We start from the raw sequence: 25785 nt of genomic DNA on the forward strand, positions 1-25785 counted from the left end.
TGTATATGTATTTAGATATATTCATTTATATTCTACATTCTAATAATGCTTTGTACTCTAACAAATGCTTTGTTTTACAACACACTACAAAATGGTATTTAGGTTTAAACTAGTAATCTATTCCAGATTGCAGAGCATATAGTTGAGTGAATGGAATGTGATGGTACAATTTATTTATTGAACAAAATATATAATGGCATTCATAAGTGCCAAATAAATAAGCAAGGTACACCAATAGAATTTGTGAAAACAATGTACAAATGAACAAAGAGGGATAATTTCATTCATCTTGCAAAAAATGTGTCTCTTATCATCCCAGCAAATTTGCAGGCCGGTTTACTATTTTTAGCCTATATGATAGAAAGTTGTTACAAAGATAATGTTTAAATACAGAAGAATACAGTTTTGTCTTCATAAACTTATTAAATTTACGGATAAAGAATTTACTCAAAATCAACATTACTTTATTTTGCCTTTTTGTCATCCAACAACATTCCAAACACAATATGGTTGGTTTAATAGAAAAAGTAGACAGTTTTTAACTAATACACTCTCAAAAATAAAGGTTCTCTACTGGCATCAATGGTTAATCATCCATGGAACCTTTCATTTCACACACACACAAAATAACTTAAAAATAACTTACACATTTTATAGCTTAAAATGTTCTTAACACCAAGTGTTGAACAACTGTTCAAAGTTTATTGTGGTTCTTCTATTGCATCGTTGCGAAAACCCCTTTTTGGAACCTTTATTTTTTAAGAGTGCAAGTCATATCTTCCCAAAAAGATCTCAATGCATAGAGTAGGGATGCGCGCGCTCTAGAGCCTGAACTATTGAGCGCTTGTCAGTTGTCAAGAAGATGGCGGCTTCCTGGGCGGCATGAAAAGATGTAGAGTTAGCAATATCTACAGTGAAAGGCACACCCAGGGTTGAATTCGTTCTCCGAGTCCTCTCTTGAGATTTTAAAATTAAGTTAACGAATCGGAACGAGTAAGTATTTTGTGCCAGGCAATGACAGAATCCGAATATTTTGCAGCTTTTTGTGGCGGCTAACGGTACATCCGCCATTTTTCTTGAGGGAAGCTAAGCGAGTAGGTTAGCCAGAGACGAAACCATAACAGAAGTTATTGAACTGTGCATCTCGAATAAAATGCCATTTGCAATTCTAACAGTAAATAAACATGAAACATGTACCATTTTCTCTGGTGTGCCAAATGAGTATGTAGAATTTGCAATGTTGTAATGAGCTATGTAGCATTGAAGCTAACTGGCTGCCCTGGATCTCATTGAACATTTCAGATAGAGTGCTAATGCGGCTAATAGCTAAGTTAACAACAGCAGCAGCCGATGTACGTTATTCTTTTTAGTCCTCTCATCGCTGTTTTGTAGCAAGAAAGTGTGTATTTTAAAAGTAATATGGTGTATTTTTTTTTATAAATATATAAATGCATTTGGATGATCAAAAAAGCACTAAGCTTTTGTCCAGAGGGGTGGATTGTTTGGTTTGTTTATCAAGATGGCGGCACCCAGACAAGAGAGGCGTGAAAAATCCACATATCACATAAACCTACGATATTAACCTCTATTAGCATTTATTTTAATGCGTACTTTGAACGCGTAACTTTTTTTGTTCTTTAACAAATTTAAATTTAATGCGCGATGATTCTTTATTTTTATAACTATTATGGTATGATTTCTGTGATATTACATTCAATATTTTGATGCTTTTTAAAAAATCGTAGCCCGGTTATTACATTATTTTTTGGGGTACATTTTTCGCCGCCCATTTTTTAAAAAATGTATTTATTATTATTATTTTCACCCCTCTTTTCTAATCACTAGCTTGTTTTTTAATCGCCACCTGTTATGTTATATTATTATTGGTTTCCATAGCTCATTTCTATACATTAGCTTGTATGTGTTTAATTGTAATTTTTTTACCGTCACTTATTTTATTTTTTTACTATACATTTATTATTTTTTCCACCGCCCATTTATATTCACAAGCTTGAATTTTTTTAAATACCTATTTTTATATCACCCATTTCTATACTCGAACCTGTATGTGTTAGAATTTTTTTACCGTCTTTTTTTTTTTTTTACTATTTATTTATTTATTTTTTCTCACCGCCCATTTCTATTCACTAGCTTGTATGCGTTAGATTTTTTCCACCGCCCATTTCTGTTCACTAGCTTGTATGTATTAGCTTAGCCCCTTTAGCAGCTAACTAGGCGCTCGTGCTGGTAGCGGTTAGCTAGCCTCTGCAAGATGGCGGCATACACATCCCCATCGAGCTTTTCTTTTTCTCTTAGAGACATTTAACCCAAACATGCTTTTTCGTTTACTAAACGGAGATTCAAGAAAAAAATACACAGGAGCTCACCTGCATGTAATGTTGTGTATCTGTAGTTACTTTCCTTTATTTCTCCCGGAATTCGCGTTTCTGCAGCCGCCGGCGTCCGTATATTTATTTTCTTCTCGTGATGAAAAGCGTCTTTTGCCGCTAAAATGGCGGTTCGGGCAGATTTGAGCGGCTAACATGCTAACCGGCCAACATTAATCACACGCTATACTTTTGGTTTCTGAAGCGCACAAACACTAATATTTGTTATAACGGGATTTTCAGTACATTTGGGGCAGCGTTTGGCCAGAAATAACCTTGTGAAATTCGAACACAATTTGGTGACCTAGTTAGCTCGCGCGAGGCTACCTTGTTCTAGTGGGCTAATCCGGTTAGCACAAAGATTTTGACACACGAATGCTGTTGAAATCCGAACTAAAATCAGCGCTGTGCGTGGGATTTGTGTTTCGCTAGAGAAGTGGACATGGCTTCTTCGGGCACCTCGGTTCTGCATCCGCGCTGGAAGAGGGTTTTGGGCTGGTCTGGCCCGGTTCCTCGCCCGAGACACGGACACCGAGCTGTAGCCATTAAAGAGCTGATGGTGGTGTTCGGCGGAGGGAATGAAGGCATTGTGGATGAGCTGCACGTCTATAATACAGGTAAGGATGTTATTCTTTTACAATAAAGCGGTTATTTGTGCACGTACTTGCGTTTTATTTCAGTAGCATTTAGCTCACTTATGTTATTAGCCAAATTCTGTCCGTTCTGCTATGTCTTGTTGGTCAGATGTATTGTTTTGGTTTTTACAACCGCTGTTTGGCAGCTAAAATATTGTTGCATTTATGCAGGTTTAAGTTACACGGCTGCTTTTATATTTGTTTAGCAATAATTTATGGACTAATTGTTTACATATACAATGTTAGCCAGGTGCATTAGCGCAGTTAGCGGCTAGACCAAATCTGCATAAGTGATCTGCTACCTAAGCTAACTAGCCGTAAAGAATGTGCACACAATTATAGTACCCTTGCTTGTGCAATTCAAAACTCACACCATCATGTAACGTTAGCGTTTGCACTAACATTAGCGCACTTAATGTGGGTTCATCATCTGCAGAATATGATGTTGCACTTATGTGCACTATGGGGTTGTTCTGTTTTGTTTTAAGATGTTTGTGTCAGTTAGCCAGCTAACGCTACAGCACTAGCCAAGCATTGGAACTGGCACGCCAAGAATAATGCAAAGAGAAATGGCGGGTTAAAAGAACGCCATCTACGTCATCACAACACACATGCCACGCCCACAGTATTTCCCGCATTTCCACGTGAATACTTCTAGGATGAATGGAAGAGTTTGTGATTAACAGAATTTCAGATGTGGATAATTTCATTGATTTTTAAATAATGTTGAAAATTTTGATAAGGTCTGGGGACTGTTATGAAACAGTAGGAAGTAAATTCACTCCAAAAAGCATAGTTTTACGTTGAAAATATATATATATATATAAATACTATATGCTGTTAAGTGATTATTATTAAGATCATGATTTAAAGATGCCCTACATTTGCATGTTGCTCATGGGTCATTTTTTTTTAATTTTGGAAGCTGTTTGTAATAATGCAGAACCAGTATCATTCATTGAGATACTATTATAGTGTCTATACTAGATGCTGTTACAGATTTAAAATTTTTAATTCGTTTTTAAAAAATTTAGTAGTTGTTGTTTTTGTTAAGTCTTTTACATGAAGTTAAACTAAATTAAAATGAGAAATGTTGAGCTGAAATATTATTAAATTTTTTTTAAGTTTTCATATTTCTGTTAACGAAAATGTTTTAGTTAACTATAATTATCATGTGCAAAACAGACTGAAAGAATGTGATGCCTTGCAAGACGCCACTGAAAGAACTTTATTCATCTAAACCACTATGATGCAACAATGTGTTTCTCAACAGCCACCAATCAGTGGTTTATTCCTGCTGTCAGGGGTGATATTCCTCCCGGCTGCGCTGCATATGGATTTGTGTGTGACGGCACCAGACTCCTTGTGTTTGGGGGCATGGTTGAGTACGGAAAATACAGCAACGATCTTTATGAACTACAGGTAAGCCTATCAGCACCATCTTTAAATCTCAAAGGTAGAGCTTAAAAGAGGAGGCTATTGTTTTCATTACCTCTTTCTCATAAAATCAGCCCTAACTTTGTAATAATTCCCTCATTTCTGTCAAATACTTTAAACAGGCCAGTAGATGGGAGTGGAAACGTTTAAAGCCCAAAGCCCCCAAAAATGGCCCGCCACCATGTCCTCGTCTGGGACACAGCTTTTCTCTAGTTGGAAACAAATGCTACTTGTTTGGTGGACTGGCAAATGACAGTGAAGATCCCAAAAACAATATTCCCAGGTAAAAGATGGAGCAAAACTAATTCATGAATGCTTGAGCAGCAGATCCACAATTGAATTATTTTTCCATTTTTACTCCAGATACCTGAATGACCTCTACACACTCGAGCTACGCCCGGGGTCAAACGTAGCAGGCTGGGACATCCCTATTACGTACGGTGTGCTTCCCCCTCCTCGCGAGAGCCACACTGCTGTTGTCTACACAGAGAAAACGTCCAAAAAGTCTCGTCTCATCATCTACGGCGGCATGAGTGGTTGCCGTCTTGGAGACCTCTGGACCTTAGACATAGGTGAGAGAAAGTATTCATAGTTTTGAAACGGAGGCCTGGAAGGCAAAACATCCATAGAACTGCAACACAGGCTTGTAAATTTTCTATTGGTTTCAATCAACAAGCATTTAGATCACCTCTCAATAGAAGGAAAACTAAAACTCAAAAAAAAGTGTGAGCTTTGAGCATTTGTGATCCATATATAGCACCTGCTGCAGTATTTCAATCACTTAAAACAGCAGGACATTCTTATGAAAAACACTTAAAGGGTTAGTTCACCCAAAAATGAAAATTAAGTCATTAATTACTCACCCCCATGCTGTACCAACCCCGTAAGACCTTCGTTCATCTTCGGAACACAAATGAAGATATTTTTGATTAAATCTGAGAGGTGGATCACTGCTACATAGGCTGCCAGAGGGAATGAAACTTGACGGCCCAGAAAGTCATTAAAGAACATGTTTAAATAATCCATGTGCCTACAGTGGCTCAACTATAAGTTTATCAAGCGGCGAGACTATTTTTTTCCCGAAAAAAAACATAATAACGACTTTATTCGACTATTCCTTTTCATTCCTTGTTGGCCTGAGACGAGAGTTCAAGAGATTTCCACGACGCATGCGCGAGAACTGAACAAGAAGTATTAGAAGAAGAACGTTCTCTTCTCAGTTCTCGCGCATGCGTCGTGGAAATCTCTTGAACTCTCGTCTCAGGCCCACAAGGAAGAAAAGGAATAGTCGAATAAAGTCGTTATTATGTTTTTTTTTTTTCGGGAAAAAAGTATTCTCGTCGCTTGATAAACTTATAGTTGAGCCACTGTAGGCACATGGAATATTTAAACATTTTCTTTAATGACTTTCTGGGCCGTCAAGTTTCATTCCCTCTGGCAGCCTATGTAGCAGTGATCCACCTCTCAGATTTAATCAAAAATATCTTCATTTGTGTTCCGAAGATGAACGAAGGTCTTACGGGGTTGGTACACCATGGGGGTGAGTAATTAATGACTTAATTTTCATTTTTGGGTGAACTAACCCTTTAATGTACTAAAACAGTGATAAAATATAAAATTAAGTATACACCTTATTAATCATGCATACGATATACAGGTAAGCAGATGACCCCGGAAAATGAACGTATCATGCTAAATGGTTAAGCGTTTTCTATGGAAAAGCACTTAACGAGAAACTGCGTGTTGAGTTTATATTCTGGGTTTATCTGCTCCAGGTGATCGTTCCTATAAAGGTGTGATATCAAGGGAAAACTATGAATTGGCTTAAAATGCACTCACTGTTTTGCAGATACTTTAACCTGGAACAAACCTGGCATAAGTGGAGCGGCACCTTTGCCCCGCAGTCTCCACTCTGCGACCACTATAACTAACAAGTAAGTTATAACTTTCTCAAGCTTGTTTAAACATACAATGTTTATTTAAACATTGACTATCTTCAAGATTGGAAATGATTGATGAAAAACCAATACTGCATTTTGGGTGCAGAATTTAAAGTGACATCGAATCATAAATGACTTTCAGAGTAGGTCTGCGGTAGCTGCGGTAGTCTGTTACACGATGTTTCGGCCATACACTGATTACATTATCGGCACCGCCCCCACTGTCGTTTAGCTTTCTTATAGAATAAAAACCATGTAGTTAAGTTGGACGATGGATGCTACAATTATAAACTGAAAGCGTCTGCTTGCTCCATACAGCACGAGCTGCAGAGTCGCAGCACAGTGCAGCAGGAGTCAGATTTCACTTATCACGTGACGAGAGTAAGGAGAGATGACTGACAAGACGATGCCAGAGGATTTGGTGCCCAACAGATCCTGAGTGTCAATGACAAATATCTAATCTTGTAAAATGTGGGGTCAGTACCGCCGCTCCCTATACACAGAGTATGCGTGACTGCGAATTCGAAAGTGAAAAGCGAGAGCACATTCAAAAATGATTTCAATACCCCGCATATTGATAGTGACTCCCTGACGTCTTCCAATTATGATAGTGGCTCCCCCCGTTTGCTGTGTTAAAGTAAACCGTGTATGAAAAAGTTTTGCGTTTGTAGTTCATAATAGAAAGGCAAGTTCTACGCAGCGCTCGTATAGCATTGGCATTCAGCGAACCTGGCAAGTGATCGGCTTTATATCGAATATCGGCATCTGCAATGGCCATTAAAAAATTAACATTGGTTGACCACTAAAACAATTGTTTGTTTAAATTATCTTGCATTTAAATAACAAATTTCCTTTTGGAAGTGAATAAAATTAGGTACCTCCCACAGTTTTTATTTTTTCCTCACAGAAGATAAATGTGTTGTGAATGCCTTTCCATGTTGACTTCAACCGTGGACTAGTTGGTGTGGACTTCACTAACTTTGGTCTCATGTGTTTGTAGGATGTTTGTGTTTGGTGGATGGGTCCCTCTGGTTATGGATGATGTCAAAGTAGCCACACACGAGAAGGAGTGGAAGTGCACTAACACTTTGGCCTGCTTAAATCTAGGTATGTTTAAGGTACAGCAAGCGATTTCTGAGACACACTGTTGATATTTGAAATTGACAAACAAACACACCTCTCCCTTAATTGCTCCGCCCCCCCAAAATAACAAACACGCTATGCAACACAGGATCCACTAAAGCCTTGTTTATACTTTTATAAAATACTCACCGCAAGCCTCCGCTGATTGCGCGTGCTCCTCCCCAAACGGATGAGGCGTTAATACTTGACACACTCGCCGTTGTACTATTATTTAAAGCGCATACGGCGACACATGTGATGATGTTTGTTTTTATTACAATCCACCAAACCCACACTACACAGGAACAACACCCAGTAAACCTTGAGATTATTACTTGTGACATTAGAACAAAATATGGAGAACATGTATTAAAAACTAAATTAAACAACAATTTCATTAAATAATTTCATTTAGTATCGTGATTTTAAAATAAAAAAAAGGCTTCTGCTATTGTAAGCTCGTTTTGTAATTGTATCGTGATTTAAAAAAAAAAAAAAAAGGCTTCTGCTATTGTAAGCTCGTTTTGTAATTGTATCGTGATTTTAAAATAAAAAAAGGCTTCTGCTATTGTAAGCTGGTTTTGTAATTGTAAAGTTGTACATCCTCGGAAGCCCACGCCCACCGACTGCAACATTCAAGATTCAAATCTTTAGGTGTGCGTCAGGCAGCTGTATCACTGGTTGTTGTGTTTTAATGTTTTTGTTAGCCTATCCAGTTTAACCCACTAGATGCGGAGCTCCTGCGTTGTTTATTCAAAACATTGCAGAAATAGAGAAGCTCAATGCAAAGAAGATTTTAAATGTTATGCACTTAATTTTTGCACCGTCATGTTATATCATTGCTTTGAATAAAAAAAAATTAATGCGGTGCCTTTTTATATTTTGCTCATTGCACCAAAAGCTACAGTGGGCTTTATCGGGTTAAAAGAGAACTGTTTCTGATTACTTAAAATGCTTCCTCTGCTCATAGTTCACAGCTTATGTGTTTTACCATTGCTGACCTTGACCTTTATTTCCTTCAGACTCAATGTCTTGGGAAACAATCTTGATGGACACTCTCGAGGATAATATCCCACGGGCCAGAGCTGGACACTGCTCTGTTGCTATTAACAATAGGCTGTACGTCTGGAGTGGAAGGGACGGCTATCGCAAAGCCTGGAACAACCAAGTTTGCTGCAAAGATCTGTGGTATTTGGAGACAGGTGAGTTGAGTTGATAAAAATCCATTCTCAGATGCATCTCGATACTGTCTTCAATGAATGATACGATTCTGAAAACTTGGAAATAAATTCTGAGCTTAGTTTTCAACAATGTATTTCATTGTTTTCCCTTCCAAATACTCTGAGAAAGCATAATTTATACAGTTTGGGATGCAGTATATATTTGATGCACATAACTCACTTGCTGATAGATGTCTGCTTTTTAAAGCTCACATGCACTTTGTCTGTTTGTTCTGAAGGAGCATGACTGTATAAGTGGTTAAATGAACTTGCATCTCCCAATGCTTTATGATGCGTCAATAATGTAACAGTTTACACATTATAACAGCCTTCTGTCTGTTCCATCTTGATGACTTTGCTCTCTTTCGTTCTGGTGCACTGACTCGTTCCTTAAACTGAACAGCCAATCAAAGTTCTCGCTCTCACCGATGGCCCCACAGTGATTCAACATGCCGAAACGGCCACAAAAAAATATTGACTGTGTCCGACTAGAGCCAACGGTTTTGGTGTGTCCCAAGGCATTAAGGACAAGACGACACATCTGATATGTTCAAACAAGTGAAGTCTTTATGAGCGAGTAATTTAATCATTTATTCAAACCAATGAAAAAAAATTATATAAAAAAAAATACTGTTTTTTGTTGTCTATTCAGAATAGTGGAAGAATCATGATCTCTTTTTTTCACAATTTTTTTTGTTTGTTTTGATTCTCAGTTTATACAGAGTCATGCAACTCTAATATATTGTGTAAAACAATATATAAATAAAGGTGACTTATCTACTTAGTTATATTTAGTTTTTTTATATTTAATATTTAAATAATTTTGAACATACATTTGTCCCGATTTATTAATTTGTAATTATGTAAAAGCGTGATTAATTTAATAAAAATGCACATTTTATAAAAACTCCCTAATTAATAAGAAAAAAGTGTAGATCAAGAATCATTTTAAAATCGTTCCGGAATCGTAATCAGATTGTGAGTTGCCTAAAGATTCCCATCTCTAGTATTACCATCTCAAACAACATTTAAAATTCATAATCTCGTATTTTGCTATCAGATCGTCCTCAGCCCCCATCACGTGTTCAGCTGGTCCGTGCCAACACTAACTCTCTGGAGGTGAGCTGGGGGGCAGTGCCTACCGCCGACACTTACCTGCTACAGCTACAGAAATACGACATCCCTGCTGCAACAGCTGCCACATCGCCAACAGTCAACCCCATCCCGTCTTTACCCATCAACTCGCCTAGGAGTCCGGTGCCCGCCACTGCTGCTCCTGCAGCTCAGAGCATGCCCCTCTCTGGGGTCACACTGGTGCCACAAGTCCCTTCCCCCACAACCGCCATGCCAACCAACCCGCTTGCAGCCTCACCTCGTGGACCAGGTACAAATGACTTAATGAATGGCTTTTTGCAATTTGCAAACTGCTGTGCAGTGTTTTACTTTCTGTAAATAATAATACTAATAACTATTTGTGATATTACCAACTCTAACTTATTCTTTTCACTCCAGCTATTCTTAAAGTGGCAGCGCCTCATTCGACCCCTGGGACGTCAGTCGTTACTGTGCGTCAGGCCACTCCTGGAGGAAAATCCCCAGTCACGGTTACATCACTTCCTGCAGGCGTTCGCATGGTTGTCCCTGCACAGAGCACCCAGGGGACGGTATGTAGACTATCAATATCAATAAAGATCTTAAATTAGGGCTGCACGATTAATCAAAATAAAACTTAAATCGCAATGTTTTAATGTGATTATCAAATCACAAAGGCTGCTTTAGTAGCTAATTTAATAATTGTAATTTTTACAGTTGTAGTGTAAAATAAAATGTATGTAATATTACTTTATTTTAAAGTGCAATATTACAATAATATATTTTTCTTTTTTTGTTTAGTATTTTCTATATTAACTAACAAATATTAACAATTTCTTTTCTGAAAACACACAATTCTGTTCCTCCCCAAATCGTGCCAGCCCTGTCTTCAATTTTAGTGTCCAGTGTTAAATTTGCATTTAAACCTTAAATGCACTGTAACTGTTTCTGTCTCCAGCCAATTGGCAGCAGCCCTCAGATGAGTGGCATGGCTGCTTTGGCTGCAGCTGCAGCCGCCACACAGAAGATCCCGCCCTCTTCCACTGTGCTAAATGTTCCAGCTGGAGCCACCATCATGAAAACCGTCAATGTTACTCCTGGATCCACAACTGTCAAAGTAGCTTCACCTGTAATGGTAAGTGTCATCTCGAGTAACCAGATCTTTGAATAAACAAAAACCAAAAATGTTTTCAACCCTGCCCCTGGAGACCCACTGTCCTGCAAAGTTTATATCTAATCTGATGTTGTGCTATAGGTAAGCAAAAAGTACTTTGTACAAAAACATTTTAGTTCTAAAATGCTTAGACATAAATAGAATCAACTTCCCTTTCTGGCATCCTTCCAGACATGAATCCTCCTGATATACGCTTCCTGTCTTGTAGCTATTCGTGATTTAATGTTTCTTTGTTCCTATTTCCATTCCAGGTTACTAATCCTGCGACCCGAATGCTGAAAACAGCTGCAGCCCAGGTCGGCACTTCCGCCATCTCTACTTCCAACACCCCGAATCGACCAATCATCACTGTGCACAAATCAGGCACAGTAACCGTAGCCCAGCAGGCCCAGGTTGTTACCACCATGGTCGGAGGGGTCACCAAAACTATAACCCTAGTTAAGAGCCCCATCACAATGGGTAGCAGCGGTGCCCTGGTAAGAACAACAACATATCTGATTTTCTATGTGTAACGAAGGTTCAGTGTAGGGATGAAAGAAGACAAGGGTCGGCGTAACAGGGACTTGTATACTTTATTAAAATTGAAAACAAAATAAAGAATAGGTGCGCCACATGCGCCTTCATCGTAGAAATACTAAAGACACTCTTTCCTGCTGGTTTAGCTCTCAGTCCACTTTTATCAAACTCTTCCCGATGTGTAAACTCATTTAATTCATAAAACTCTCTCCGTAGCACAAATTCAGTCCATTTTTCAGCCAGCAGGTCGCGAGTGTAGATACGAGTCCCCGGTCCTTCTCTCTCCCTCCTCTCATGCAGCAGCTGGCTTTTATGCAGTCTCCCCACACCAATTACTGCAATCAGACACAGGTGTTCGTTATTTTGCACTTGATCCACTTACTTACCGCTCGGTTCCTCCCTCACTCTCCCGCTGCAAACTCCGCAAAACCACACCCCCCTCACTACACTATGCTTAAAAGAAGGCCTGCTTGTCGGCACCGATTGCCTCGTGGGCAAGTGGGCCGACATGTAGTGTCATTGTGCTTCGGGCGACCTGAGTTCGAGTCCTGGCTCGTGGACCTTTCCCAATTCTGTCCGTCCGTCCGTCCTCTCTCTCTCCCTCCCACCTCACTTCCTGTCCTATCCTAGTACAAGTCAAAAACGCCAAAAATAAATCTTAAAAAAAAAAAAAAAAGTAGAGCTGTTTGTTGAAACCCATAGCGCTACGTATCGCAGCGCTGCCCGAGAGGCTATTGCGCTTCGGGCAACCCGAGATCAAATATTGACTCATGGTCCTTTCCCAATACAACCCTCCTCTCTCTCACTTTACTTTACTTTCCGGACTCCATTTTGTTATACTCAGTAATAACCCTTTATTGTTCTCAGATATCCAGCCTTGGGAAGATGATGTCTGTTGTCCAGACCAAACCAGTACAAACATCTGCGGTCACCGGACAGGCTGGAGGCAGTCCTGTCACTCTAATTCAAGTCAGTAGTCCTGCTCATTTGAAGCTCATACATTACGAAATAAATTGTGAATTTTCTATATTGTCATTTATGCTTGTTCCCCCACTTTTTTTTTAGACAAAGACTCCTCTGCCTGCTGGTACCATCCTGAAACTGGTCACATCTGCTGATGGCAAGCCCACCACAATCATTACAACTACCCAGGCAGGAGGGGCTGGCACCAAACCTACTATCCTGGGCATCAGCAGTGTCTCTCCGAATACCGCCAACAAACCAGGCACCACCATTATTAAAACAATTCCTATGTCTGCTATACAACAAGGAGCAACAGGTCTGTTTTACAACTGACTGTTCAAACCATATGTAATCGTAAATTTAAAGAGATTTTAGTTCAATTGAATCTCAGAAGTTATTTATGCACTTTGAGTTAAGACTCACAACCTTGTGTTGTTTATAACTAACCAACAGATCTGTTTATTTACGCATCGTTGCAAGCTCACATGATTTCCTGTTGTGATACCCTGTCTCGTTGCTAGGTGTGACTAGCAGTACTGGCATCAAGTCACCCATCACATATATAACCACCAAGGTTGTTACTCCTGGCACGGGTACTCCAGGGAAAATCATAACAGCTGTGCCTAAGCTAACAGCAGGTGCAGGACAACAGGGGGTCACACAGGTGAGGCCCATTTGTCCTCTGTTTTATGCACATTTAAGTTCATATAGATCTAATTTAATATTTTGAGTGGTCCCTGAATGTTTTATTTGCTCTCAGGTGGTCCTGAAGGGGGCACCAGGACAGCCCGGCACTATCCTGCGCACTTTGCCTATGGGCGGAGTGCGTCTGGTTTCACCAGGCACCGTGTCTGCTGGCAAACCAACGGTTACCACACTGGTCGTCAAAGGCACCACGGGTATGAATATTCAGGCTGTAAACTTTCTCTGAGGTGTAGTTTTATACAAATATCTTAAATTTATACTTCATATCATTAATGACCTATTTGAATTCAGGAGTCACAACTCTTGGTACAGTAACTGGTACTGTATCAACTAGTGCGACAGGGGTCAATTTGGCAAGTGCTAATGCCAGCCTGGCTACTCCTGTCACCACACTTGCCTCCATCGCCACATTGTCCAACCAGGTGATCAATCCCACGGCCATCACTGTATCTGCTGCCCAGACCAGCCACGCCACCGCTACAATACAAGTGAGTCATTGTAACATTTATAATCTTACAAAAGATTTCCATTTCAATATAATTGCTGCTCTTTTGACATTTCGATTAATCAAAAAAAATCATGAAAAAATGTATCATGGTCTCCACAAAAATATTAAGCAGCACAATTGTTTTCAATATGAAAATTTAGTTTAGCTGTCTCAGGAATAAATTGTTTAAACTATATTAAAACAGATTCTGCTATTTAAAATTTTAATGTTTACTGTATTTATGATCAAATAAATGCAGCCTCGGTGAGCATAAGTATAAATTTTAACAACCCCAAATTTTTTAACAGTAGTGCAAAATAACAATTATAATTTGCTACCTATTTTTATCAGTTGTGTATACAGTGGTGTGAAAAAGTGTTTTCCCCCTTCCTCATTTCCTGTTCCTTTGCATGTTTGTCACACTTAAGTGTTTCGGAACATCAAACCAATTTAAACAATAGTCAAGGACAACACAAGTAAACACAAAATGCAATTTGTAAATGAAGGTGTTTATTATTAAAGGTGAAAAAAAATCCAAATCATCATGGCCCTGTGTGAAAAAGTGATTGCCCCCCTTGTTAAAACATACTATAACTGTGGTTGTCCACACCTGAGTTCAATTTCTCTAGCCACACCCAGGCCTGATTATTGCCACACCTGTTCACAATCAAGGCATCACTTAAATAGGAGCTGCTTGACACAGTAAGGTCCACCAGAAGATCCTTAAAAGCTACACATCATGCCGAGACACAAAGAAATTCAGGAACAATTGAGAAAGAAAGTAATTGAGATCTATCTGTCTGGAAAGGGTTATAACGCCTATTACAAAGCTTTGGGAATCCAGCGAACCACAGTGAGAGCCATTATCCACAAATGGCGAAGACATGGAACAGTGGTGAACCTTCCCAGGAGTGGCCGGCCGCCCAAAATTACCCCAAGAGCGCAGCGACGACTCATCCAAGAAGTCACAAAAGACCCCACAACAACGTCCAAAGAACTGCAGGCCTCACTTGCCTCAGTTAAGGTCAGCGTTCATGCCTCCACCATCAGGAAAAGACTGGGCAAAAATGGCCTGCATGGCAGAGTTCCAAGGAGAAAACCACTGCTGAGCAAAAAGAACATCAAAGCTCGTCTCAATTTCTCCACAACACATCTTGATGATCCCCAAGACTTTTGGGACAACATTCTGTGGACCGATGAGACAAAAGTGGAACTCTTTGGAAGGTGTGTGTCCAAGCATATCTGGCGTAGAAGGAACACTGCATTTCATAAAAAGAACATTATACCAACAGTAAAATATGGTGGTGGTAGTGTGATGGTCTGGGGCTGTTTTGATGCTTCAGGACCTGGAAGACTTGCCGTGATAAAAGGAACTATGAATTCTGCTGTCTACCAAGAGATCCTGAAGGAGAATGTCCGACCATCTGTTCGTGTACTCAAGCTGAAACGAACTTGGGTTCTGCAGCAGGACAATGATCCTAAACACACCAGCAAGTCCACCACCGAATTGCTGAAGAAAAACAAAATGAAGACTTTGGAGTGGCCTAGCCAAAGTCCTGACTTGAATCCTATTGAGATGTTGTGGTATGACCTTAAAAAGGCCGTTCATGCTCGAAAACCCTCTAATGTAACTGAATTAGGACAATTCTGCAAAGATGAGTGGGCCAAAATTCCTCCAGGACGCTGTAAAAGCCTCATTGCACGTTATCGCAAACGCTTGGTTGCAGTTGTTGCTGCTAAGGGTGGCCCAACCAGTTATTAGGTTTAGGGGGCAATCACTTTTTCACACAGGGCCATGATGGTTTGGATTTTTTTTCACCTTTAATAATAAACACCTTCATTTACAAATTGCATTTTGTGTTTACTTGTGTTGTCCTTGACTATTGTTTAAATTGGTTTGATGTTCCGAAACACTTAAGTGTGACAAACATGCAAAGGAACAGGAAATGAGGAAGGGGGCAAACACTTTTTCACACCACTGTATTTGTTTTTTGTATGTATATAAATGAATATAAATAACAGTATATAAAGTATTATTATTATTTAGAAATTATTTATTATAGTAAAATAATTGTATTATTATTATTTATTCATTCTTTCATCCAATTAATGGGGACTGGAGATTCTCTCATTTCATAATGTTTATTTTTCCTTTCAGTCGGCAGCCCAGCCTACTCAAGTAACCCTGATCACGACTCCAAGTGGTGCTGAAGCCCAGCCTGCACAGGATCTTCCTGTCTCCATCCTGGCCTCTCCCACCTCAGAGCAACCCTCCACCACTGGTGCTGATGCTGGTGACGGTGCTGGCGATGGTGCTACTACTGTGACGCTGGTCTGCTCCAACCCACCATGTGAGACCCATGAGACTGGTACAACCAACACGGCTACAACGGCTTCTGCCAAAATGGGCACCGGACAGATTTGTTCCAACCCTCCGTGTGAGATGCATGAAACAGGCACCACCAACACCGCAACCACCGCCTCTGCGAACATGGGCAGGGCACAGCAGGTCTGCACCAATCCACCATCAGAGACGCATGATACGGGCACCACCAACACAGCCACTACTGCTAGCTGCAACATGGGGTCTCAAAAGATGGGCACTGTGAACAGCAAGACAGAGGCTTCTTCGTCAGCTACATCCTCAGCCTCTGGTTCAGAACCAGAAACGCCCGCCACAGAGGGCGGTGCTGGCGCCATGCGGCAGGAGACTCTTCGCACGGGTACCACCAACACCTCTACTACCGCCCGCTCCAACATGGGCTCTGACCAGACGGGAACGGTGCACAGCTCCAACAAGAGCCAAGCTTCCATCTCCTCTACTCTGATACCTGTTTGCTCCAGCCCTTCAAGTGAAACGCAAGAGACGGACATCACAAACACTTCAGCTGAGTCTGGTGACGTCCAGCAGGTCTGCTCAAAACCCCCCTGTGCAACACATGAAACGGGCACGACTGATACTGCTGCACAGTCCAGCTCCAGTATGGGAAGTGGGCAAACCAACGTTGTGGAGAGGGTGTGCTCCGATCCACCCTGTGAAACACACGAAACGGGCACCACCAACACGTCAACCCAGGCCTCATCTTCTATGGGTGCAGGACAGAGTGACACCGTGCAAAAAGTGTGTTCCGATCCTCCCTGTGAAACACACGAAACGGGCACCACCAACACGTCAACCCAGGCCTCATCTTCAATGGGTGCAGGACAGAGTGGCACCGTGCAAAAAGTGTGTTCCGATCCTCCCTGTGAAACACATGAAACGGGCACCACCAACACTTCAACCCAGGCCTCATCTTCAATGGGTGCAGGACAGAGTGGCACCGTCCAAAAAGTGTGTTCCAATCCTCCCTGTGAAACACACGAAACGGGCACCACCAACACACCAACCCAGGCCTCGTCTTCTATGGGTGCAGGACAGAGTGGCACTGTGCAAAAAGTGTGTTCCAATCCTCCTTGTGAAACACACGAAACGGGCACCACCAACACGTCAACCCAGGCCTCATCTTCTATGGGTGCAGGACAGAGTGGCACTGTGCAAAAAGTGTGTTCCAATCCTCCCTGTGAAACACACGAAACGGGCACCACCAACACAGCCACCACTTCTACAAGCAGCTTAGAAACTGGAGAAGGAACAGGTATTTATCTATATAACACTTACAGATTGTTTTAATGTAAATATGAACATAATACTTTTGGTTAATTTGTTGTTTAAGTATAATGTTAAATATAATTATATAATAAATAATTATTATTATAATTTGTTTCTAAAACGGAATGCATTAACTAGCTTCTCCAAGCTGATAGAGGTGTGAATCGTCACTGGTTTCACGATTCGATTAAATATCAGGATGCATCACGATGCGTTGCAATATTACTGCACATGGCTACATTTTCGTCAATGAATACAAGTAGTCAGATATATAAACTCCCTTTTTATTTTATCTGCTCCACGAAAGTTCACTTCCTGAATGTAGTAAGAGAAAACTTAAGTCTGAACACAGCAGACGACAGGAGCATTTAGAACTAATAAACACTAGTAAACACTAAAAGCGCTTAATTATTATTGTCTACCAATGTCAGAGTTTCAGTGCACCCCTAATAATTTAGCTCATCTTTGTCCTTTAGCCCAGCAGGGCGGTGATGGACAGAGTGACAGCGGCACCAGCTCAGAACCCACGTCATCTACAGAACCAGCCAATACCACAACACAAAGCAGAGCCATCACCACAGTAACACAGGCCACGCCCACTCCAGGACCATCAGTACCGGTATGAACACACTTCTAATCTGATCGGCTGGCTTTATGCAATTTCCTGGGCCTGACGCACATTTATATTCCACTTTGCTCTCAAGGTTATCTCGGATACTATTAAAGATGGAGTACAAAGGATGCTTAGTCGTTTTACATACAGACAGTCCCTTCTTATCTGATTGGGCACGTTTCAGCTAGAAGAAGCTGCAGTGCAGGGCAGATTTTTGATGATAGCCTTACTTATTAGTATTGCAAAATAGTAGTTTACAAATACATGAATTAATATGTGAATATTCTGTTCAAATACATGCAGATATGTGCTCTAAATCACGCAATTTTTTTTCCTGTTGTTCTCTGTTTCTGATTGTTTTCTCACTCAATGCAGGAGATTTCGTCTATGGCTGGATCTGCAGTAGTGGCTGAGGTCCCGGGAGAGGCGGAGGCCATGGAGCAGACGAGCGCAGAGGCCGTAGCAGCGGGAGAAGAGCCCATGCAGACCGAGTGTCAGAGAGAGCTGAGTGAAGAGGGAGCCATCAGGGTCATTGCCATAGATGAAAGTGCAGCGGTCGATGAGGGCACCATGCTACAGGTTCATGTTGCCATGGAAGCACAGCCAGGTCAAGGAGATCAGGCTGAGGTATAGAAGAAACTTTTGTAATCACATGGTTTAGAGATAAGTGCATAGGATGTGAATTGATTTAGTTAATCTACACTTTTATGATGCTTTTTTCCATTCACTTACAATGTTAGTCATTGTTTCTTTTACCGAAACAAGTGCAATTCAGTTAAATACTTTTTTACCCACCTTTTTTGACCCTTACATTCAACAGACTATTTTTAAAAATAGCTTTTGCATTGCAAACCTTGTTTATACCTTGTATATTTGAATTTTTGTTTTAAAATCCTTTTTTTCATGATATAGCTATATATACATTATATATTGGTATATACACTACTGTTCAAAAGTTAGGAGTTGGTAAGATTTTTTAAATGTTTTTGAAATAAGTATTTTTTTGTCTTATGCTCAACAAGGCTGCATTTATTTGATCAAAAATATAGTAAACAGTAATATTGTGAAGTATTACAATTTAAAATATTTTCGATTTGAATATTTTCGATTTGAATATATTTTCAAATGTAATTTATTCCTATGTTCAAAGCGAAATTTTCAGCATCATTACTCCAGTCTTCAGCATCACATGATTCTTCAGAAATCATTCTAATACGCTGATTTGCAGCATGTTTTTACTGTTCTTGTGCAAAATAATATTTTTTGTGGAAACAGTGATGGATATTTCAGGATTCTTTGATGAATGAAAATCAAAGCAGTATTTATTTGAAATCGAAATCTTTTGTGACATTATAAATGTCACTTTTGTTCAGTTCAATACTTCCTCTCTGAATACAATCATACTAACCCTAAACAAATGTGCAAATATTAAACAATTTCCTGTTTTCTCGGTAAAGCAGATGGAGGCCGGTGTGGATGCTGCAGAAGCGATGAGTCTAGCTGCTCAAGACTCAGAAGCACTCGCTCTTCCCCAGGAGCTGATGTCTGCAGAAGGACAGCAAACTACCCTCATGGTGACTGGACTGACCCCAGAGGAGCTGGCTGTGACGGCAGCGGCTGAGGCTGCGGCACAGGCTGCGGCAACAGAAGAAGCGCAGGCCCTCGCCATCCAGGCTGTCCTACAGGCGGCTCAGCAGGCTGTGCTCAGTAAGTGTGCGACACGCTGACATATGCTTAAAGTTATGATGGATACAGTAGACTTTGAATTCTCAGCTTGACTTTGTTTCAGGTGCAGGAGACGCAGGTCATGACGGGCACCAATCCACCACCATCCCTATAGTTTTGACCCAGCAGGAACTTGCTGCTCTAGTTCAGCAACAGCAGCAGCTGCAGGAGGCACAGGCGGCTGCAGCCCAGCAGTTGAGTGCTGAAGCAGCTGCAGCTGCGCTGCCCACCGAAGGCTTGGCACCAGCAGACAGCCTCAACGACCCAGCGTCTGAGAGTAATGGCCATGAGATGGCAACCGCTGTTACGAGAGCTGTGGCTTGTCTCCTTCCACGCACTTCTGCAGAGAGTAAGAGATGCTTTTTTAGTTTTAAATGATTTGTTTATAATTGCACAAACAAAAAACTAAGTTTATTTGAATAAGTTTTACTACAAATTTGGTTTGGGGAGATGCATTTACGATGCTTTATGATCTAAATGTGTTGGTTTTTGTTGCATGCTAAAAATCTTTCTTGACAGCTCTAGCGCCATCAAGTACTTTTACACCATCTCAGACGATTTTGGTCGCCAGCCCTGCCAAGATGCAAGCAGCCACTGCTTTAGCTGAGGTGGCCAATGGGATTGAATCAGCAGCTGGGGTGAGCTCACCAGTGGTACTTGATTACTGCACCAATATCCATTTCCGACTAATTTGTTCAACCAGTTGTTTTTATTGTAGAAGCAAGAAGCGCCTCCAGCAGTCGTGAGGCCTCCAGTGAAGAAAGAGAATCAGTGGTTTGATGTTGGATTCGTTAAGGTCACAAACACGGTTGTCACTCACTATTATGTGCCAGCTGACGATTCAGCAGTTACTGATGTAAGTAATCATCAAGGTGCTGTAAATGTTGTGTCTTCAAACTATTTTCTTTATTGGAAAAGTGTTAAATAAACCAAATGGAAATGCACTATACCTGATTGATAGTTATATCGTTAAGGCTGTTAATTTTTACTCTTTAGCCAACAAGAGTCAGAAATTGGACCTTTATTTTGAAAGTGCTGAGAACTTTTACGGTCTTTATTTAACAGGCACAATAATATGTCCAATAATAAAAATACAGATTCTATAATATTTGTTACATATAACAGCAACATTAGTCAAATATGGATTAATATAAAGTCTTTAAAGTAACATCTAATTAAGTCATTACACTTGTCATTAGGGGTGATACCAGTAACCAATAATTCTTTATATTTGAAAGCCGATATGAGTGATATGTTTGAGAAAATTATTCTCAGAGTGCTCAATTGTGATTACCGAGTGCACTGTTATATAATAGGAAAATAATATAATAGGATTAATTACATAAATTTGACAAAATTGCTGTCTAAGGTATAACTTTAAAATTTAAGTAGTTTATTTCTTATTTTGTAACAATAATATAAACATGTAAATATAAAAGTCTATTCTCCAAACTGCTTGTCCTCTGTAAGGTCACAGGAATGATGGAGCTTATCCTAGTGTCTTGAACCAAATAAATATAAAATGCAAAACAAATTATGCATGTGTTGACTATTGTTTTTATTATTAAATAGTGTGACATTTAATGTGTATATCAGTCACCTTGCTCTCCAAGATTCCGACATTGGCCTTTAAAAAATCCATATGAGACTACCACTAATCCTCTTGACGTTGCAGGATGATTCTGGCACAATCCCAGACTACAGCCGAATGAAGAAGATCGAACTGTCTCCAGGCACTGCGTACAAGTTTCGTGTGGCCGGTGTCAATGCGTGCGGCCGCGGAACATTTTCTGAGGTCTCTGCGTTTAAGACCTGCTTACCTGGCTTCCCTGGAGCACCGTGTGCCATCAAAATCAGCAAGGTTGGTGACTGCAAACGGCTTGTGCTTGATCTACATGTGGGTTTTTGTTAGATTATTTGCTTCTTTCACACCTTACTTGGTGGCATTTGTTTTATATTTTGTCTTGGCGACTGAAATAATTTTTCCTCTCTCTTCAGAGCCCCGATGGTGCCCACCTGACCTGGGAGCCTCCGTCAGTAACATCAGGGAAGATCATTGAGTATTCAGTGTATCTGGCCATCCAGAGTTCGCAGACGGTTGAGGCGAAAGCATCTACTCCGGCTCAGCTTGCCTTTATGAGGGTGTACTGTGGTCCCAACCCGTCCTGCTTAGTGCAGTCGTCTAGTCTCTCCAACGCCCACATCGATTACACCACCAAACCCGCCATCATCTTCCGCATCGCCGCCCGCAATGAGAAGGGCTACGGCCCCGCCACGCAAGTCAGGTGGCTACAAGGTGAGGAAATGTTTTTTTATATTTTATTTTTCAGAAGATGTTATGTACATGTATAACACTATACTTTGTGTTATTTTTACCTTGTCATTTAATTAAATCTAGTGGGAAAAAATGCTGTGTTTCTAATACTACGGCTAAGGGAGTGACAGCAAATTTGATATATTTTTCTCTTTTCTAACAAATGTAATCACCCTCTTGAGTTTCCTCTTTTGGAAGTCAAACTATTGTGGATTATTTTTTTATTTTTTTTTTGCAAATGGGAATACAACAAATTTGTTGTTTCAGTTCAACACTATAGAAGTTTAACAAACTATGACAACAACTTCTGAGAAACCCGGAAATGTGAAAAGGGTCTATTAGGGCGTTTTCACACCGACTCGTTTGGAGCGTTCGGAACCTAGTGCATAGGCATATGTGAACACGGCAATTGTGCTCGGATCCACACCAAAATAACAGAGGTAGCCTGAATAAGGTGGCCGCCCTCAGCCCTATTGCAACCAGATTCTGGAGCTGGTTCACTATAGTTGAGAAAGCAATATCCCACTCACTCAACGGACCAACAATCCAGGCTGCGTTGCAATGCACATAATGATTACCCATCATATATTGTATGTAAAGCAGATTTGTTTGTTTTACTAATGAATCGTGAGAGCAAAGACGAAGTGAAATGCCTTGTTGAAATTTGGTCGGACAAACATATTTCAGAACAACTGGCCAAAACAAAAATACAGATAAAGCCTTGATTCTTGGTAAAAATGAGAAAGTAATATAATGACAGCTACAAAAGTCATAATCAGCCTGTGGAGTGGTTGTCTGACCATCCTGACTGATGACCGCTATGAGCTGAATCCCGAAACATAACCAATTGCACACTGACCGACAGGAAATTTACTCGCTCTTAACTTCTATTAACTCATTTTGGTTCATTTAAAAATGTTGCCTTGTGAAAGCAAACCAAACCAAGAAGATAATCACATATTGTAACAATTTTAATCCTTGTTTCGGAAACAAACCTGATCTACAGGTGTGAAAACGCCCTTAAACGCATCTTTAATCTGTGGAATGGATTTACAAAACATTTTTTATTTAAATATTGTTTGCAGAAACCAGTAAAGATGGCTCTGCGGCCAAACCTGCAGCAAAGAGGCCGGTCTCGTCACCTGATATGTGAGTTTGTTGCCATTAATACCTTTCAAAGTGAACAATGCAAGCCTGTCATATCCCAAACCTGATGTGTTTTATTGAAACGGATAATTTCTTTGCCCTTTGCAGGAAAGGCGCTGGTCCAAAGAAGGCCAGATCTGACCAGTGAGAGCTCACCGTGTCCCCTGACTCCACCCTCATTATGAGCAGAACCATGGCTGAAATCCACTTCCTGCTGAATGACCTCCCTGCTTCCACTTCTCACACCATTCCATCCTCTGCAACGAAATGGAAGGAAATTGCAGCCAAAAAAAGGAAAACAGTTTGTTTCCATTTTTGAGAAATCTGCTCCCATCACTGGACATTTTGGTGCCATGGACGCCTTATTTCCAACTGTATTTTTAAAAAAAACACATAAATGTTCCTCGTCAAAAGCACATACATTTGCTTTCCTGTCAATTTTGTGTAAAGAGATTCCAATGGCAGTGTTCAGTCTCATTATATAACTGTCTTATCATATATTCAAGCTTTGTTTTCCTCCCTTGAAATTCATTTATTTTTTAAGCTTATTTCAAAACAAGCAATAGATAAACAGAAAAATAACTTTGCTGTTGTCAGTTTGTCGATGATTTCATTATTTGGCCAAGTCTGTATGTTTTAAACGTGCTGTAAGGAGACTGATATACGGAAGAGGGAGTGCGGACGACTAAACGGCGCAGGGGAAACATCAAAATAAAATGAAAACTAACAGCACTTGGTGATGCTTGTGAGGGAAAAGACTCGGTTCATTAAGAGAATCTGTAATTATTCATTCACTTCGAGTTCAGTAGCCTTTTTTTCATCACTGTGTGTTCATACATTTGCTGTGAGGGACAATTGAGGACTGCAACGCTGAAGACTAAAAGGACTTCAATCTATGTAGATGAAAAGCATACTACTTTTGCATTGAGTCAACCAGATCTTGTATAAAGAGGGAGAAAAAATCCCAAAAAATAGTAAATGATTGATACAGGAGTTCTTTGTGTGTGGTTTATTTTTGTAATTTTTTTTAAAAAAGGTTTTTCCTCATTGTGTGCTTCAGGGCAGTTTTAAACCTCACACCTCTCCTCAACATGTTCACTGCTCATTCCTGCAGTCTCCATGCTTATGGATTTTACACGTGGCCGCTTGTCTAAGGGCCACAGTGTTTCACATCCTGTGTCCATGTCATGAATCTTTATTTTGGGAATTGTAGTGTAAAATATATGTATTTGTTCTGGACAATGACCCACTTTTGACAACTTTGATGCTTCCTCCACCCTTTTTTCCTCAGCATTTTATTTTTTGCCATTTATAGGATCCTGCTGCAGAACCCTCCCACCTCTTGTCAATAGTCTACCATTTCCTGTAAATTTGCTTTTCTGAATCTCACATTTCTTTTATATGCTTGGTTTTGTGAGTTGATGGATACAAATTGGGATTCTTAAGCTGTGCAGCTAAAGTTTGAACCATTTTCATTCTCTGCAGCCTGTTTTGACTTTTGGAGATGATGTGTAGGGATGCAGGCCTGTTTAAATGCTAAATATGTGGAAGTTAAGGAGAGGTTTTGATGAGTATATATATATATATATATTTTATGGAAGGTAGAAACCGTTTGTTCCTGTTTCTAGTGGTTGGAAAAAGATGGATTGTTGGCTTGGCCAGAGTTTGAGCTCCGTTGTAAATTAGTTCTTTCACGTAGCAAGACGTAAAATGAAAAATCTCTTTGCCTTTTTTATGTAATTATCTGTAACAAAATGTTTTTACATGTTGTCATCTATTGATTGCTTTTGTGTCTTGACATATAAAAGTAATGGAATTCTGTCTCTGTGTTCATTCGTCTTGTTTTGCCTGCTGTTAATTTAGCGTTTCTGTCATTTGTGTTGCTTATTGTTTTGTTTTAATAAATGTTATGTACAAGAAATATAGATGACCACCAAAAGATTAAAGATTATATGAATCAGGAAAAAGAAGAGAAGTGGCTTTGGGATGTTAACATCAATTTCACACATTCATAACAGTAAGTGATTTTTTTTGTATTGTAAATGTACGGTATTTGATCTCAAATATGTCTACTAACACATATTTTGCTTAAGACTTTGAGTCATAATGAGTGTACAGCATGTATTTAAAGAATGGTTGGACAAAATTGAGTTTAAACTAGTGCTGCCAAATCAATGAATCCCATCTAATTTAAAAGGTTTTGTTTACATCATTTGTTTGTGTGTATGTGTATACACACACACAAATGATGTAAACAAAACCTTTATATATATTATTTTATATCTATTTTATATATATATATATAAATATTCACATTTATACATTATGTCCCAGACAGCGTCGGCCCACATCCGGGCTGTGTGGACTCCGGATCTGGGCCGATATGTTGCTGTCTCGGGTGACGTCTGTGTGTATATAAATATAAGATATATACACATTATGTTAAAAAAAAAACTTTTATGTTAGATGTATTAATAATCGATTTGACAGCACTAGTTTAAAGTAACAATCAGCTTTTAGTCACGTTTTTATGGGAAATGAATATATTTACTATGCTACCATTTGTACGATACAAAATCTCATAATCTTTTGTGTTACTTTCAAAATACTGGCACCTGGCATACGAATATAAATCAACTCACGCAATCAATAAAATTAGC

The 25785-nt window shown here is 39.9% G+C and overlaps 1 protein-coding gene across 2 annotated transcripts; it reads left to right on the forward strand.

Annotated features, from left to right (window-relative positions):
* Nucleotides 1-849: 849 nt before the first annotated feature.
* Nucleotides 850-24946, forward strand: hcfc1b (host cell factor C1b). 2 transcript variants are annotated; one of them, XM_077223135.1, is made up of 28 exons: nucleotides 850-993; nucleotides 2820-3004; nucleotides 4296-4444; nucleotides 4582-4742; nucleotides 4823-5031; nucleotides 6309-6393; nucleotides 7400-7506; nucleotides 8544-8723; nucleotides 9802-10125; nucleotides 10254-10405; nucleotides 10792-10968; nucleotides 11259-11483; nucleotides 12391-12492; nucleotides 12589-12802; nucleotides 13008-13150; nucleotides 13247-13385; nucleotides 13483-13679; nucleotides 15837-17313; nucleotides 17804-17946; nucleotides 18316-18567; nucleotides 19398-19647; nucleotides 19730-20014; nucleotides 20185-20303; nucleotides 20384-20521; nucleotides 21341-21526; nucleotides 21664-21961; nucleotides 23065-23128; nucleotides 23234-24946. In XM_077223135.1, the coding sequence occupies exons 2-28, from the start codon at nucleotides 2830-2832 to the stop codon at nucleotides 23271-23273; spliced, it is 5991 nt and encodes a 1996-aa protein (XP_077079250.1). In that variant the 5' UTR covers nucleotides 850-993; nucleotides 2820-2829; the 3' UTR covers nucleotides 23274-24946. The 2 variants fall into 2 exon arrangements, with proteins under 2 accessions (XP_077079250.1, XP_077079251.1); XM_077223136.1 differs by having other exon boundaries at nucleotides 859-993; nucleotides 19401-19647.
* Nucleotides 24947-25785: the final 839 nt, after the last annotated feature.

The sequence above is a fragment of the Siphateles boraxobius genome, unplaced genomic scaffold (genome assembly GCF_051911475.1).
Source record: "Siphateles boraxobius isolate OS27281-9 unplaced genomic scaffold, OSU_SipBor_1 9, whole genome shotgun sequence".
Classification (NCBI taxonomy): domain Eukaryota; kingdom Metazoa; phylum Chordata; class Actinopteri; order Cypriniformes; family Leuciscidae; genus Siphateles; species Siphateles boraxobius.

Excerpts from the sequence above, each read along its gene's own strand:
- hcfc1b (XM_077223135.1), top strand. The coding sequence starts at position 2,830 with ATGGCTTCTTCGGGCACCTCGGTTCTGCATCCGCGCTGGAAGAGGGTT. Across the intron at positions 13,386-13,482 it reads GGTCGTCAAAGGCACCACGG|GAGTCACAACTCTTGGTACA; the intron begins GTATGAATATTC and ends ATTTGAATTCAG. Across the intron at positions 19,648-19,729 it reads GGCTCAGCAGGCTGTGCTCA|GTGCAGGAGACGCAGGTCAT; the intron begins GTAAGTGTGCGA and ends ACTTTGTTTCAG.